Genomic DNA, 14,261 nt, shown 5'->3' with positions numbered 1-14,261 from the left:
AATTGATGTATAACTTATTACTGTTTTTGGCAAACTTAGTTAATGAATTTGCCCGAAAATGCGAGGTAGTACCATGACGTATTCCAGTTAGTAGGTTTTTTCTATAGGTTTCTTTCCAAGACAGAAAAGATGATTGAGTCCCTAGAAACTCTCCTCTCGTTTAGTTTGCTATTTCTACCGTCACGATTTTAAGTGACATAGTCTTTTACTTTGCTAAGACTGGAATTGCATACTAACTTCCAAGTACCTGATGAGGCTTTTAACCCCATTAGCAGAGAAACTACATTTTTTGGTTTCCATACAAGAATGCTTACTCGCATGGAAAGTAGGGAGGGCACTTTCAGAAAATAAAGTTTGGTGTTAAAAATATGATTCACTCCTGTTGAGTGATCATAGGAACTTTTGACTTTTGTGCACTTGTCAAACAGGTCGTAGCAACAAACTGTAAGTAAGGAGCGACCCGTCTCAATAACAATCTAAAATTAAAAAATGGAATTTTGGCACCAATAGTCGTATCATCGAATAGGAGTATTATCCTGATTGGTTTCGTTAATTTGAATAGTACCCATCAAACGCTACGAGCGAATTAGTACGCTACGAGTGAAATAGTACGCCATCAAACGCTACGAGATCAGGCAAAATAAATTTGCCTGATCTTCGAAAAAGAGAGGAAGCACTTCTTAAAAGTAAAAAAAAAAATCTTGATGACAATCACACCATCAGATTTATCGTATCAAAGAACCCTACTGTAGAGATTTCAAGCTTCTATGTGCAAAAATGTGAAATTTCTTCTTTTTTTATCATAAGTAAGACCACAGATGTTAATTTGTTTGTTAGTTTTTTGTTTTGTTTTTCCCATGGGTCGTCGTATCGACTCAGTGGTTCTAGAGTATCGTGAGAAGGCAAATTCAAACGGAAATTAAAAGTCCTAGTGCCCTTTTTAAGTGACCAAAGAGAATGCAGGGCAACTATGCACCCTTCCACGCCCCCTTTTCTCAAATCTTCCGATCAAAATTTTTAGATAGCCATTTTGTTCAGCAAAGTTGAAAGGCCCAATAACTATGCCCTTGGAGATAACATTGTCCCCACAACCCCTGGGGAAGGGTCTTTAAGTTATAAAATTTGCCCATTGTTTACCTATATTTTTTGTTGCTGGGAAGAATGCATACATTTTTTGGGTGGAGACAAATTTCCTTCTGGCGGAATTTTTCACGGGGATAATTTTCCATGGGGAGGGAAGCTTCCAGGGGGTAAACTTTTCAGGGGAAATTTTACGCTAGGGAATTTGCCAGAATTCATATTGGTACTCAATTACCCCCTCCCCCACCCCAACCTGCCCTCCCAACTTCATCTTTCCCATCTGCCAATCCCTGCTTTCCTATCCACCCTTCCTCCCCTATCCAGACATAACAAAATTCAACAAATATCCCAAAAAATAACCTTTTAGAAATCTTTTTGGATTTACTTTGTTTTACTCACTGTCGAAATAATATTCCGCAGCTCATCAATTATTTCTAGATTTGCCTAGCGGAGTTTATTAAAAAAGTTATCTAGAAGTTTGACTTCCAAACAGAGACGGCTTTAGGGGGGCAGGGACAGTGGCGGAACTTTCGCCGGGCGCAGAATTGCAAATAAATAATCTAACGGTTATAATCATTTTGTAATTTTTGTAATTTTAGTTTTATTTAAATAAAATAAAGGGCACGGTTAATAAATTAAAATGATTAATAAAAATAAAAATTTATTAAATAATAATAATTAAATAATTTAAATATTAAATTAGAAATTAACAAAAAAAAATTTTTTTTAATAATTGAAAAATGGAAAATAATTTTGTTAGTAAATGAATATTTGTTGGAATTTGGCCTCGAAAATTTTGTGAAAGACGTCAATATTTTGCCCCGGGCACAAGAGAGTCCAGAACCGCCCCTACTTCCAAAATAAAGTGGGATCACTTGTTTCTTTCACCCAATTCATTAAAAGTTTCAGAACCAGAAAATGTCAGACTTTCAAATGTCAGTTACCATCAACCATAATTCGGTGCATATATTCTCTTCTACAGGTTTGTTTCTAAGAGAAAAGACTATCCCACTCCCCAGATAGTTCCCCTCAGAACAGATACTTATCTGTTCCTTCCCTCATGATTTTAACCGACTTAATCTTTTACTTGCTCAAGACTAGAAGTTACAGATAATTATATTAAGTCCATTAGCAGAGCAAGTACACCATTTTGATTTCGATGCAAAAATGCTTAATTGCATAAAAAGTGAGAAGGTCAAATTCATACTAAAATAGTTGTCTTAACAACCGTAGTTAAAAGCTAAAGTTTTTATAGATTAATTTTCCTTCCTTATTTCCACAGAAAGGACCTATTTTCACGGGAAAACTTAGAAGTTTATTTTCATAAAAACTTATGTTACTCTTCTGTCAAGTTATGAAGTTGGCAGTATTTTAACACATACGTTAAAACATGTCTAAAAAGGCGAATTTCATCCATGATGTTACGAATTTTGGGGAGGGGCGGACCAAGGGAGGTCACCCCCTCCCCTGAGAACTGTTTAATTTTACTAAGATCCCACTTAAGAATATATGAATCTGTTTAGGGAAAAAAATTCTCATATTACAAATCTTCACAAGAAATCCGCTTTAGGCAAATAATATATTTTATTTAATAAGAGAATCCGAAAAAAAAAGTTTAATGGTGTGGATCCTCACTCGATCGTACAAAAAGAAAATAGGATTACCAAGCGGTTGTGATTAAAGCAAACCAACCCGAATAAGTCTAGAGGTTGAGAGAGTCCAACAGTGCGCAAACAAGTTGACAGTAGGCCAAGTGATAAAAACAGAAGAATAGGGGCCAAGATCACAGAAGCTTCCATCACTATTCTTTAAGTAAAAACATGTTGATATGACTTTTAATCTATAGGCTTTTCACAAGCAATATTCTCCCCACCTTGCTCATTCCAGATACAAATACAATATCGCTTGGCAATGACAAAACAAGTCAAATTCCAAACCTTAAAACCACTCTTAATACCGATTGAATTCCTTGACCTACATCCTACATGACATACGATCAGCCAGTAATTGACGCAGTTCTCTCTCGCCTACCTGCTACTTAAATCTTCTACTATTTCTGTCCAGATTTTAAATTTCAGGAAGACAAAGGACTGTGATCCTCTAATTTACTCATCTGCGTTTATTTGTAAAATTCAGCACCATCAGAGTAGCTAGGCCATCCCAATTTACAAGAATAATCTCTTTTCTAGAGGAAGCCTCTTTGCACCTGGCATGGGACCATGGAATGGGCCATTACCAACTGATCAGTAAAAATGAAACGTTATATAATGTCTTAGAGGTAATTAAGAAAAGAAGAAAATCTTTGGTTAGAAAAGAAAAGAAGAAGAAAAGAACTGTCTTCCTAATCCGGCAATTAAAATAAACAAGCCCTTGAAGATAATCCAGACATCTCTTATTATTTGAAAGAGAATATTTTACATTACTTGGGCTATTTTTATTTATCATATATTCATTTTGGGGTTTACTTATTTTTTACCCGTTTCTTATACCATTAGAACACACTTAATATTTTAGAGCTTTAATGTAGAAATTAACTAGTCTCGAACCTACTTACTTATCCCATTGGCTCCAGAGCTGCTCCAGAACATAAGAGGAGTCAAGACTGTGTTGCGTAATCTCCGCAGATGATGCACCTTCCGGGTATCTCCTCGTGGGAATCTCTGAGAATCTTAGGTTTGTACCAGGTCTATGATGCATTTCAGGTAGCAGGAATTCTTCACTTGTTGCAAGTTCCGATAGAGGCTTGTCTGATGGTTCTATCTGTAATTTAAAATTATTAGGCATGTTCAACTTTGAGAACATTAAAATAAAACTTTTTAAATAAAACTGAGACGGTTGAAAACATTAGTTGAATTATTCATGGGCTAATTTGATCCAGTTCGCAATCCAAGTTAAATATAAACTAAGGAAAGTAAGGAAAAGTAAGGAAAATAAAGAAAGTAAGGAAAGTATAACTAAGGAAAGTTAAATATAAAAATACACAGCTGGATTGAATTTTAATGTGACAATTACATTGAGAAACAGCAAGGGGTTACTCCAACCAAAGGAAAGCTTAAGGATGGTTAAGCGTTTCGCTATATAATTTTTTTTTTTTTTTTTTGATAAGAAATATTCAAGAATGTTTTATGAGAAAAAAAATATTCGGGAATTTGGGCTTTCAGATCACAGGGAGTATGCTTAAGAGAATTTTAGTATGAAGCTGAAGGGCACATTAGCAGGTAAAAATTCCACGGAGTTGCCGACGTCATGTTTTCTTTTTCAGTTTACAGATCCAATTTCATCCTAGTACGCAACTTTTCGCATGCAATGCCACATGAATTCAACTACCAATCACTAAAAAAACTACGAAATTAGGAGTCAATCACTTTTAGACTAAAAATCATTTAATCTGAAAAGAGAGCAGAGAAAGCTGCAGCCAATAGGTAACGAAGAAAATCTAATTCTCTAATCTTGAAAAGAAGAAATTTTTAACAAAAAAAGCATAGGAAAAATAAAGACAACAGTAGCTGAAACTAGTACTTGCATAGAATAAAGACCGATAACAACAAAAACAAATAAGAGAGAATAATTACACATAGGACGTTAACAAGGGCGTAAGGAAAGATGTTACGACTATTAGGACCTTTCAGAAATTTAGTCGCAATATCATTAATAGCAAGAAAATGGTCTACGTTCTGTGCGTTAGGTCAAGTTAACCTACTATTATTAATCCAAGGTATGAAATAGAAAACATAATTACAAATCCAAAAAGAAATCACGCGTATTATAACCAAAATGCTTATATTAGGGTTAGATCTTCTAGCATATTTGAACTTTAAGATCAAATCATAGGGAATTTGTGTTCCTTGATTTCCTTTTGGATGTGTGACAGCCGAAAAGTAGTTGAAAAAAGGTAATTATAAGATCCTTCTGGACAGAACAGTTCATCCCACTGGACAACCCCTCCTCCTGAAATCATGTATGCCTAAACCTAAAGCCTAAAGAAAAGTAAAAAACTGACTTTACTCGGTGTGAAAAAATAGGTAATTTAAATTTATGCTAACCTTTTACTGAGTTAACTGTCAATCATATTTTATAAATCATTAGCAATTGATTCCGTTTCAAGAACTGTAAAAAAAGAGACGGAAAAAAACTTAGAGAAATCGGAGAAAAGGTGACATATACGCACAAAAAACTCAGGAAGATTCCTAGTTTGAAATCGAGAAGGATTTGAAATTAATTAATACCCCTTGTATTTTTTGGGAGTAAATTTGATAATATCAACAATAAAACAAATTTGATAATAATTTGAAAGCATTTTGATTTGACCAAGTTATTCAACGTCCAAATTGCCATTTATTCTATCCGTAAATATAGTGTAAAAACAAGTAAATAGAGAAAAGAGGCTTGTCAATTTCAAATATACGGAACTAAAGGGCTCTGGTTTAGCAGAAGACCTAGGGGTCATGCAAGAGGGGAAATCCTGTTTGATCTAGTGGTACTTATGCTTTTTAATTTGACAAAAGACTACAACACCCTCTAAGGCACTAGGACTTATTGATTTTTAAAAAGCCAGGCCAAAAACTCTAAGATCTGAAATCTGTCAGCTTTTAGATTCATTAAATATAATGAAGAAATATCACAAAAAAGAGCCAAAACTGGTAGAGCCAACCCTCTATAGAGTTGTACAATTTTATAGTCCCACACTATACAGCTCTATAGCCGGGAATCAAAACCGAATGTCTATATTGATAAGGTAAACGTTAAGCGTAACGTTAAACGTTAAACATAAGGTTACAATCTGCTTATATTGATAAGGTAAACGTTAAGCGTAACGCTAAACGTTAAACATAAGGTTACAATCTGCTTATATTGATAAGGTAAACGTTAAGCGTAACATTAAACGTTAAACATAAGGCTACAATCTGCTTATATTGATAAGATAAACGTTAAGCGTAACTTTAAACGTTAAACATAAGGTTACAATCTGCTTATAAAACATCGATCCCGCCGTGAAAATTTTTTCTCAACCAAAATAGAAGTCAGGGATTTCACTGTTTTACATATACATTTGGGAAGAAAAACTACAAATGAGACAGACATACACAATAATTCTATAAACAAATATAACGTCTATTGCAAAGCACTTTTCAATTCCTACAAAATCCAGGCCAAAAAAGGCTACGGATTCGGTACCCTTCTAGGTTTAAATATTCCTTCGGTTTAAAACAAAATAAGGCAAATAAAGAAGGTGGAATCCACCCTCTAGTGAATTTATAGCTCTACAGTCCACCTAAGGACGAATCTAAAGAAAACAATCTAAGAGACAGGTGATTCAAACGTTCTCCGCGGTGACACCCGCTTTGGTTGACACTTTGCACTGACTTAAAAATCTTCTTTTTCGTCCTAAGTTTTGTCATTACTTTCAAAAATTGAAAATTAAAGCAACACCTGCTGACGAAATGTGGCTCGGCACAACCTAATTATAGTTTTTACATCGTTTATCGCTGCTCCTGTGGTTGCATTTCTCGGCTCCAAAGAAAAATATTTACATGCACCTAACTAGTTTCATTGACAAAGAGATATGTGTCGCTTTTCACTGTAATTTTACTGCATATAAAAAAGCTCACATTTTTGTTAGAAACTTATCAGTATGATTCTAGGGTAGGATTCCCACTGCAAATGAATTTATGGATTGTTGCGCTTATTTTTTTTTTTTTTTCTTTTACTTTTTTTTCTGAGTCAGTGGTATTAAATGACGTTGAGTTTTCAACGCCATCTATCCTTAAACTATGGTAAAAGGAAGGCGATCTGAGTTGTGAGTACACTAAGTAAACAACGTACCCAAGAAGCCTCCAGGTATAAATGCTACTGAAACTCCTATGTAATTTACAATTGGTCCAATGAGACCCTATAACTATAGTTATAATGCTGCTAAAACTATAAATATATGCAACTATAGCTGTCCAATTGAATATGTTATTCTGTTTTTCTATTTAAGATTTTGATTTTCCCCGTGAAACATGAGGTCGAAAATTGGATTCATTTGTACTTTCTAGGACTATAATGCAAGAAAGGTTGAGATGGATAAGTAACGTTTTACAGATGAAGGGTGATTAATGGCAAACAATTGTCCCTTTTGTCCATCTGGAGCCAAACAAAAAGCAGGTTGTCACCAAATGCAGTGCGATAGAGGTCATTTAAAAGGATATAAAATCTGAAAGAGGGTAAAGAGTGAGGCTTGAAGTATGTAAGGGTGGAGGGAGAGTGGTTGGGATGGAAGGAGAGTGTGTGTAATTAGATTTACCTCAGGTAGCTTTGTGTTACAGTGAGTTGTCAGTAGTAGTAGTAGTTACAAAGTGGCAGATATGTTTTAGTAACTTTTTAATTATGTTTTATCCGGTTTCAGCAGAGAGCCGCGAAAAATCACCTAGAACACGCTTTAAAACATAAGTTATTTGAGGAGACATTAAGACGTTGGTAAGTTATTTGAGGAAATTCATTTCATTTCTTTTCTCTATCCCATTCAGTCACAAAGACCTTTTCAATTACTAACGCAATACATCAAGAATGTGATTAAAAAGATACACATTTTCCTCTTTTCTTGCCTTTCTATCTCCCTTTTGAAACCAGTTTGCTCCCCCTTGTCTATTAAGGATTCTATTAATCGAATTTTAATTGTGACAAATCTAGCTAAGTGTATGTTAAAACAAATGACTTTTTAAACTCCTTTTGGCAGTTATTATTTCTAGCAAATATCATCAAATTGAAGTTCCGTTGGTTGAAATAAACTAAAACATAAATAAGTTTATATTAAAAATCAAGAAATCTGTAAAGGTTTGTATATATTATATTTATTGACTGAATTTGAATAACGACTCCCAAAAATAAATATATCTTTGCCCCCTCCAACCCTTGAACAGCATTAAAAGGATAAATTTGACAAGTGCAAGCAGCCAGGAGATCCTTTCTATATTGGCAGAAAGTTATATTATGGAACAGTTTATAAAATTAACGGATAAATTATTCATTGATAAACATCCAGCCTCTGCAAAAGTTCAAGGGACATAATGCTATAAAATCCAATAATTCACCGTGGAAACGAGAAGCAATTTTGTTTGCAATATTTATGGAAGGGATATAACCTGAGGTGAGGAACCATAAGAAGATTACTTCAAGTTCCCACAATTAGGCTATTGGTGATTTAAACAACAATACAGGAAGGAGAAAATTTTAATTCAGTTTTTATCAATGACCTAATTTAAACGCTTATATTTAGAAAAGAAACAGACAAACATGTTAATATCAGAAGCACACAAGCGGGTTTCGCTCCCTTTACCATTTTTTAATCCAGAATTCCAAGAATGATTTTAAAGCATTTGGTAAGTTGAAATTTTAGTTTAATAATTTGTATTTCCCTCCAATTAGATTTCAATATTTTTTGACAAGACAATCTGGAATGCAACAAATAGCTTAATAAATTTAGGCCAAATATAGTGAAAATATCAACAGGGTCGGTACTGAATTTCATACCTTTTACTTGATATGTTTCAACCTTGTCTTATCAGCCCGATTCATTGTAGATTTTATTCGCTGAGCTTAATTAGGTCCATTGGAGAGCAGAATGGGAAAACGATAGGTCCTTTGCTGATCCGAAGGTCAGAAAAATTCGAAGAAAGAATTGAGATGATTTCACGTCAACGGCAAGTAAAAAAAAAAAAAAAAAAAAGGAAAATAATTTTGGATATGCTATAGAGAGCAGAATGAGGCCAAAAAGCTTCCTTCGACCAGCTGCATATTGGAACCACTCCAAAATAAAATTATGTGCATTAGCCCAATCTGAGGCTAGGAAAGTTCAGTACTTGTCTGTTAAACAGAACATTCTCAAGCATTACGCATATTTAGCTGATTGTCACATCAAAGAAAACCGGGTTCATACCTACAAAGACAAATGACTTGTCACAGAATGCATTTGACTGGTACAATTTGGGCTATATATTTACAAATCAGAAGGAGTTGGGGGTTAGGGTAGGTTAGATTAGGTTGAGTTATTTTATAAACCCAGACAAAGCGATTCATCACTTCTTTGCGATATGGTCCTAGCATTTTGGAAGGTCCTTCTTAGAGAATTTCTAGAGATGGCTTAAAAACCAAAAGCAATCGTTTTTATTTTCTCGAGGCCTGACTACAGGAGATAAGATTTTATAGGAGTATGAGCTGGAATCGAACCAAATTTATATAAAACTAACATAAATACGCTCTAAAACCAAATTGAGTATACATGACCATAATAACAAAATCAGGTCAGTAGACAGACAACATTAATCGGGACAAAATTCTTGTAATTTTCGATAGTCCCTCTTTGTTTCTTTTTCAATTTTTCTTCTATCTTGTTAGAGTTCACCTCAAAAGATTATTGTTTTTTATTGATGTTTTTCTTTTTCTTCTTTTTTGCGCGTGTTTGTGCTGAGCACGGAGGACGGCTTGGCAGAGGTCCATGCCAAAATACCAGCTTTGTCTTTTCGCTGAACTTTCTTCAACTGGCGGAAAATCACCCTCGTTTCTTTGTTTTTTTCATTTTTTTTCTTCGTTTTCTATCAAATGGGATAAAACTAACGAAGATACGACATATACTACATTTCAAAATTGGTGCTGAATTTTAGCATCAAAATGTTCTTTAAATAGCGTTTCTTGGGCACAGGGTTCCTCAAGAGTTTACGATTTAATGCAAGTCATTTTCCCAGTTTGATTAATAGGTTTTGTGAATCTGTTGAATCTTTACTCAAAAAGATTGGTAGATGGCTTTTACAGAATAAGCCCTTCAGAGAAATGGTTATGGATAGACGAGTAATACGGAACAAGTTCAAACACTTATTCTTAAGTAATCAAAGCATACTCTATGCCAAAGGAACCGAGAAAGTTCCTCTGAAGAAGTTGAGCAGATGCACTTGCAAAAGACAGTTATAGACTCTGCCTTTAATGGTAGCACATGGTCCTAATAATGCTACAACTTACCCTACTTGCCGTAGTCTGAATCCTCTAGATTAGTACCAAATGAGTTATGAAAGTCTCATATAAATATAAAACATGCAGTCAAAATGCGTTCTCTTTAACGGGTAAAAACCAACTTGACATGAAATTTCAGTTGACACATCATTAAAGCTGTGAGTTGTGATGAGCTGATCCTGTAGCCTGCATGGAGGCTATTTTACTACAGTACTCATGCCCAACATTGCCACTATACGTAATTACTTCTTCACTTGTTCCTCAAGATAACCTTGCAAAGTTCTCTGTTGGAAGCAATATCAAGATCCAGACGTTACAAAATTGGCTAAAAGCCTAAAACGTGCCAATGAACACTTCAAAAGAAGGCACAGTTAGGCATTATCCCCCCCCCCCCAAAAAAAAAAAAACTTAAACATTGAAAACCAAGCGTACACTTGACAACACGTCAAGATCAATTTGAACCTGTCTAATCTTCAACTTAGATAGTCGCCTCCGTTTTTTCCCTCAATAAAATGATGTTATTTCAAGAGTTCCCAGATTTTCATGGTTATTTTCTTTATTTTGGAGTGTTTTTTCTTTAATATTTACGTAGCATTTATTCAAGTTCTATAAATAGCTTAAAAGCTTTTCGGTACACCTATCATCAATACCATCTGGTAACAGATCTTATATGACGAACGATTAATCCGGATGGCAAAACAAATCTGGGATTAAAAGATATTGCCAAATTTCTACTGCAAGAGGGTCTGATCCTACGTAGGTGGATGCTTCCGAAAAAATCATCTGATAAAATAAATTCCCAGGAAATGAAGTACTTTTGATGCCTTCACTCTTAAAGATGGGACCAAAACGACTCCACGAGAGCCTGGTGCTTATTCCAGTACCCTGGGAAATAAAAAAAAAATCAGTAACTGTTCTGATAATTTTTTTTTTCAATTAGTTCCAGCAGCAGCCCCAAATCACGAAAATATAGGGGGGGGGGAGGATTTTTTTCTCATAAAGGTAAACAAACATTACTGTTCAAAATCTAGGAGAGTAGCAAATGCAAACCCTCCCTCTTCTTCGACTAACCCTCGGGGTGGTGCCTCAGAGAAATTTAAACACGTCAAGATTAACTTGAACCTGTCCTTTGATAGTACCTTTAATGGATTCACTCTTAAAGATGGGACCAAAACGACAACACGAGAACCTTCGATTAGTTCCAAACATTGCTTTACCGAAGCCTTGTTTGTCAGTCGAGACTTCCTAAATCCCTGTGATCCCACAGAAGATCCCTAGTGGAACTGCACGAAAGAGTGAGCTACCCAATGAAATACGACAGAATTATGAAAGAATATAATTTACATTTTGTGTTCTTGAGGTTTCTTTTAAAGGGTTCTGAAAGGATAATACTGTAGACAAATAACATGTTAAACATTACTCTCACTAAGTACATTACAAAATAGCAGCATAAATTCTTGGGATGCATCTCCAGAATGCATGCAAACCCTATCCCTAAAATGATTTTCTAAATGGCCTGCGAAGGGGGCAAGAGAAAGTCTCGAAGCCACAAATTAGGGCAAAAGACAGTATGAAAGAAGTCTAGTCAAAATTTTAGGAATTTCTGGGGAGATTTCGAAAGCAGATGCTTTCAAAAAGGTAAAATGAGGGAGGAGTGTGCTGAACTAAGTGGTTTAACGCCGCGACAAGTTTCCAGTAGCAGTGGCATTTTTCACACAATTATTCTCAATAATGTCATATTTTTCAAGCAAAGACCCAGCACAATTTAACAATATTTTACAGCGCCCTTCAAGGATCTAAAATAAAAGAAAATTACATTTGTCTGAGCAGGAGCTGTAGTTTCACCTTGAAAGTTGCGATGTCTATGTTTTTGTTCAAACTTTTTACTTGGTATCAAGTCTGCAACGGACGTTATTCGCTTTGAAAGAGGTTCCAGCTTCTCCACAACCGTTTTTGACACTCGGTGACTAAGGGATATCCATCGCTTGTAAGTGTCGTATGGATACGGCCCCAGAAATGGATCCAGGTTTTCAAGGTTTGTCTTCAGAGGTTCTAATTCCTCAGCTGAAGTAACTGAAAAAAATATAATAAACTTTAGTAAAAAAAAAAACTTAATGTTAGCTACACACTGAACTTTGGAAAACAACATTTAAGAATTTCAAGAGTTTCAAAAAGCCCTAAAGAAACTTTATGATTGATCCAAAACCAAGACCTATCAGCTCCTATTCTTAAATTTTTTTTTTCCAATGTTAGTGCTACATTACAGATTAACCATTAACTTTAAGACTTAATAATAAACAGTCTTTTATGTGGAAAAAAATTGGCTACGAATTTTTTGTCCTTTTTTTACATCATAGAAATCATTTTTATATCTTTTTATTACCACATCCTATGAGAAATGCTGATCATAGAACCTAGCAAAGAACGAATCCTAGTCCAAAGTAACCGAAAACTTAAAAACACGATTAAAAACAAAAACTGTTAAGTGAGGTAGAATCGCCATTTGAAGCTGATTCTGGAACGGTAACTATTATGTCGATCCTAATGGTAAAAGTTCATTACAAAAGCAAATTTGAGTAAATTCCGAAAAATTGCTTGAAACCCCACAAAAATGTGTCAGATAGAAATGAAAACCACACCATCAGAAATCATCAGAGTCAAACAACCCCATTATGAGAAATACAATCACCCACCTTGTGCAACAAGGAGAAATACTTTTTTTGCAGGTGAAGCAGTGTTGTGTCTCCTTTTTTATTCTTGCTTCTTTTTTCTAAGCCGCCGAAAATGGGGTACTTGCACACCATATATAGATGTTTAAGCCCTCATTGGAAAGGAAATTGCTATATCTAGTACTTTTTGTAAGTAACAACCTTACCTTAGACCTTAGATCCTCCTGTGCCTCCAGAGGCGCCCAGGGCATCAACGAGAAGCCGCCAGTCATCCCTCATGTGCGCCGCAGCAAGGACATCTTCTCACGCCGGTTGAAGGGAAGCATTTATGTTTCGCAGGTCTGTCTGATAGGTGCGCTGCAGTGTATTGCGCGGCCTGCCTCTTCTTCTTCTTCCTTCTGGTTGCCTCTGGAACGTCGCTTTCGGGATCCGGGAATCGTCCATACGAAGTACATGCCCCAAGTATTTCCACCGACGTGTCCTAATGATATCTGTCACTATAGGTTGTCCGGTCATCCGTCTCACCTTCTCATTAGAGATTTTTTGTGACCAATGGATGTTTAGTATTCTCCGGAGACATGTATTTTCGAAAGCTAGAATTCGCCTTTCTTGCGTGTTATTCAGATGCCAGGTTTCGGAAGCATATAACAGGACGAGGATGACGTTGCTATTGAATAGGCGAAGCTTGAGTCGGAGGGAGAAATTCTGCGACCTCCATATCGGTTTCAGTCTGTTGAATGTGCCGGAGGCCTGCCCAATGCGGCATGATGTATCTTTTTCAGTTGATCCCGTATTTAACACTGTGCTCCCAAGATATTTAAATTCTAGAGCCTGCTCAATGTCCTGGTTATCGCATCTCAGGTGTAAAGGTGAATTGGCTACTGCCATACTTTTTGTTTTATCAGCGTTGATTCTTAGTCCCATAAGTCGGCCTCTGTCACGTACATCTTCTAGAAATTCTTGTAGTCTTTGTTTACAGGACTCAATAAGCGTGATATCGTCGGCAAAGTCTAGATAATTAATTTGGTGTTCTACGTTTAATTGTATGCTTCTGGTGCCAGTGTTACGGAGCAGATGGTCAATGGCTAGCGCAAACAGGAAAGGTGACAAGACACAGCCTTGTTTAACACCGGAAAGGACACGAAAGTATCTTGTCCTTCCTTCTGTTGTTTTAACACAACATTCAGATTCTTCGTATAGAGCCATTATGAGGGCTATTAACTTCTCAGGGATCCCATAAAAGGTTAGTAGTTTCCATAGAGTCTCCCAATGCAGCGAGTCAAAGGCCTTTTCAAAGTCTATAAATGCCATGTACAATTTGTTTTGCCATTCTCGGCTATCATCAATTAACACCCTTAGTGTAAAGATCAAATCGGTACATGAACGTCCTGGTCGAAAACCATGTTGCTCTTCTCTCAAGTGCTTGTCAAGTGGACTCTGTATTCTGTGAAGTATTATTAGTGAAAGAAGTTTGCCAGGTATGGATGAGAGACTAATACCTCTCCAATTCCCAGGTATTGAACATAC

At 35.8% G+C, this 14,261-nt stretch overlaps 1 protein-coding gene across 2 annotated transcripts in view; it reads right to left on the bottom strand.

Annotated features, from left to right (window-relative positions):
- Positions 1-14,261, bottom strand: part of LOC136036079 (protein AAR2 homolog) — a 58,327-nt gene that overhangs the window by 36,669 nt on the left and 7,397 nt on the right. For both annotated transcript variants that reach the window (XM_065718054.1, XM_065718055.1), the window contains exons 4-5: positions 11,882-12,138; positions 3,635-3,840 (exon numbers count right to left, since the gene is read on the bottom strand). In XM_065718054.1, coding sequence (XP_065574126.1) covers positions 3,635-3,840; positions 11,882-12,138 — 463 coding nt within the window. The remainder of the gene's footprint in view (positions 1-3,634; positions 3,841-11,881; positions 12,139-14,261) is intronic.

This window comes from Artemia franciscana, chromosome 15 (assembly GCF_032884065.1).
Source record: "Artemia franciscana chromosome 15, ASM3288406v1, whole genome shotgun sequence".
Taxonomy (NCBI): Eukaryota; Metazoa; Arthropoda; class Branchiopoda; order Anostraca; family Artemiidae; genus Artemia; species Artemia franciscana.
This window is presented reverse-complemented; position numbering and strand designations above follow the sequence as displayed.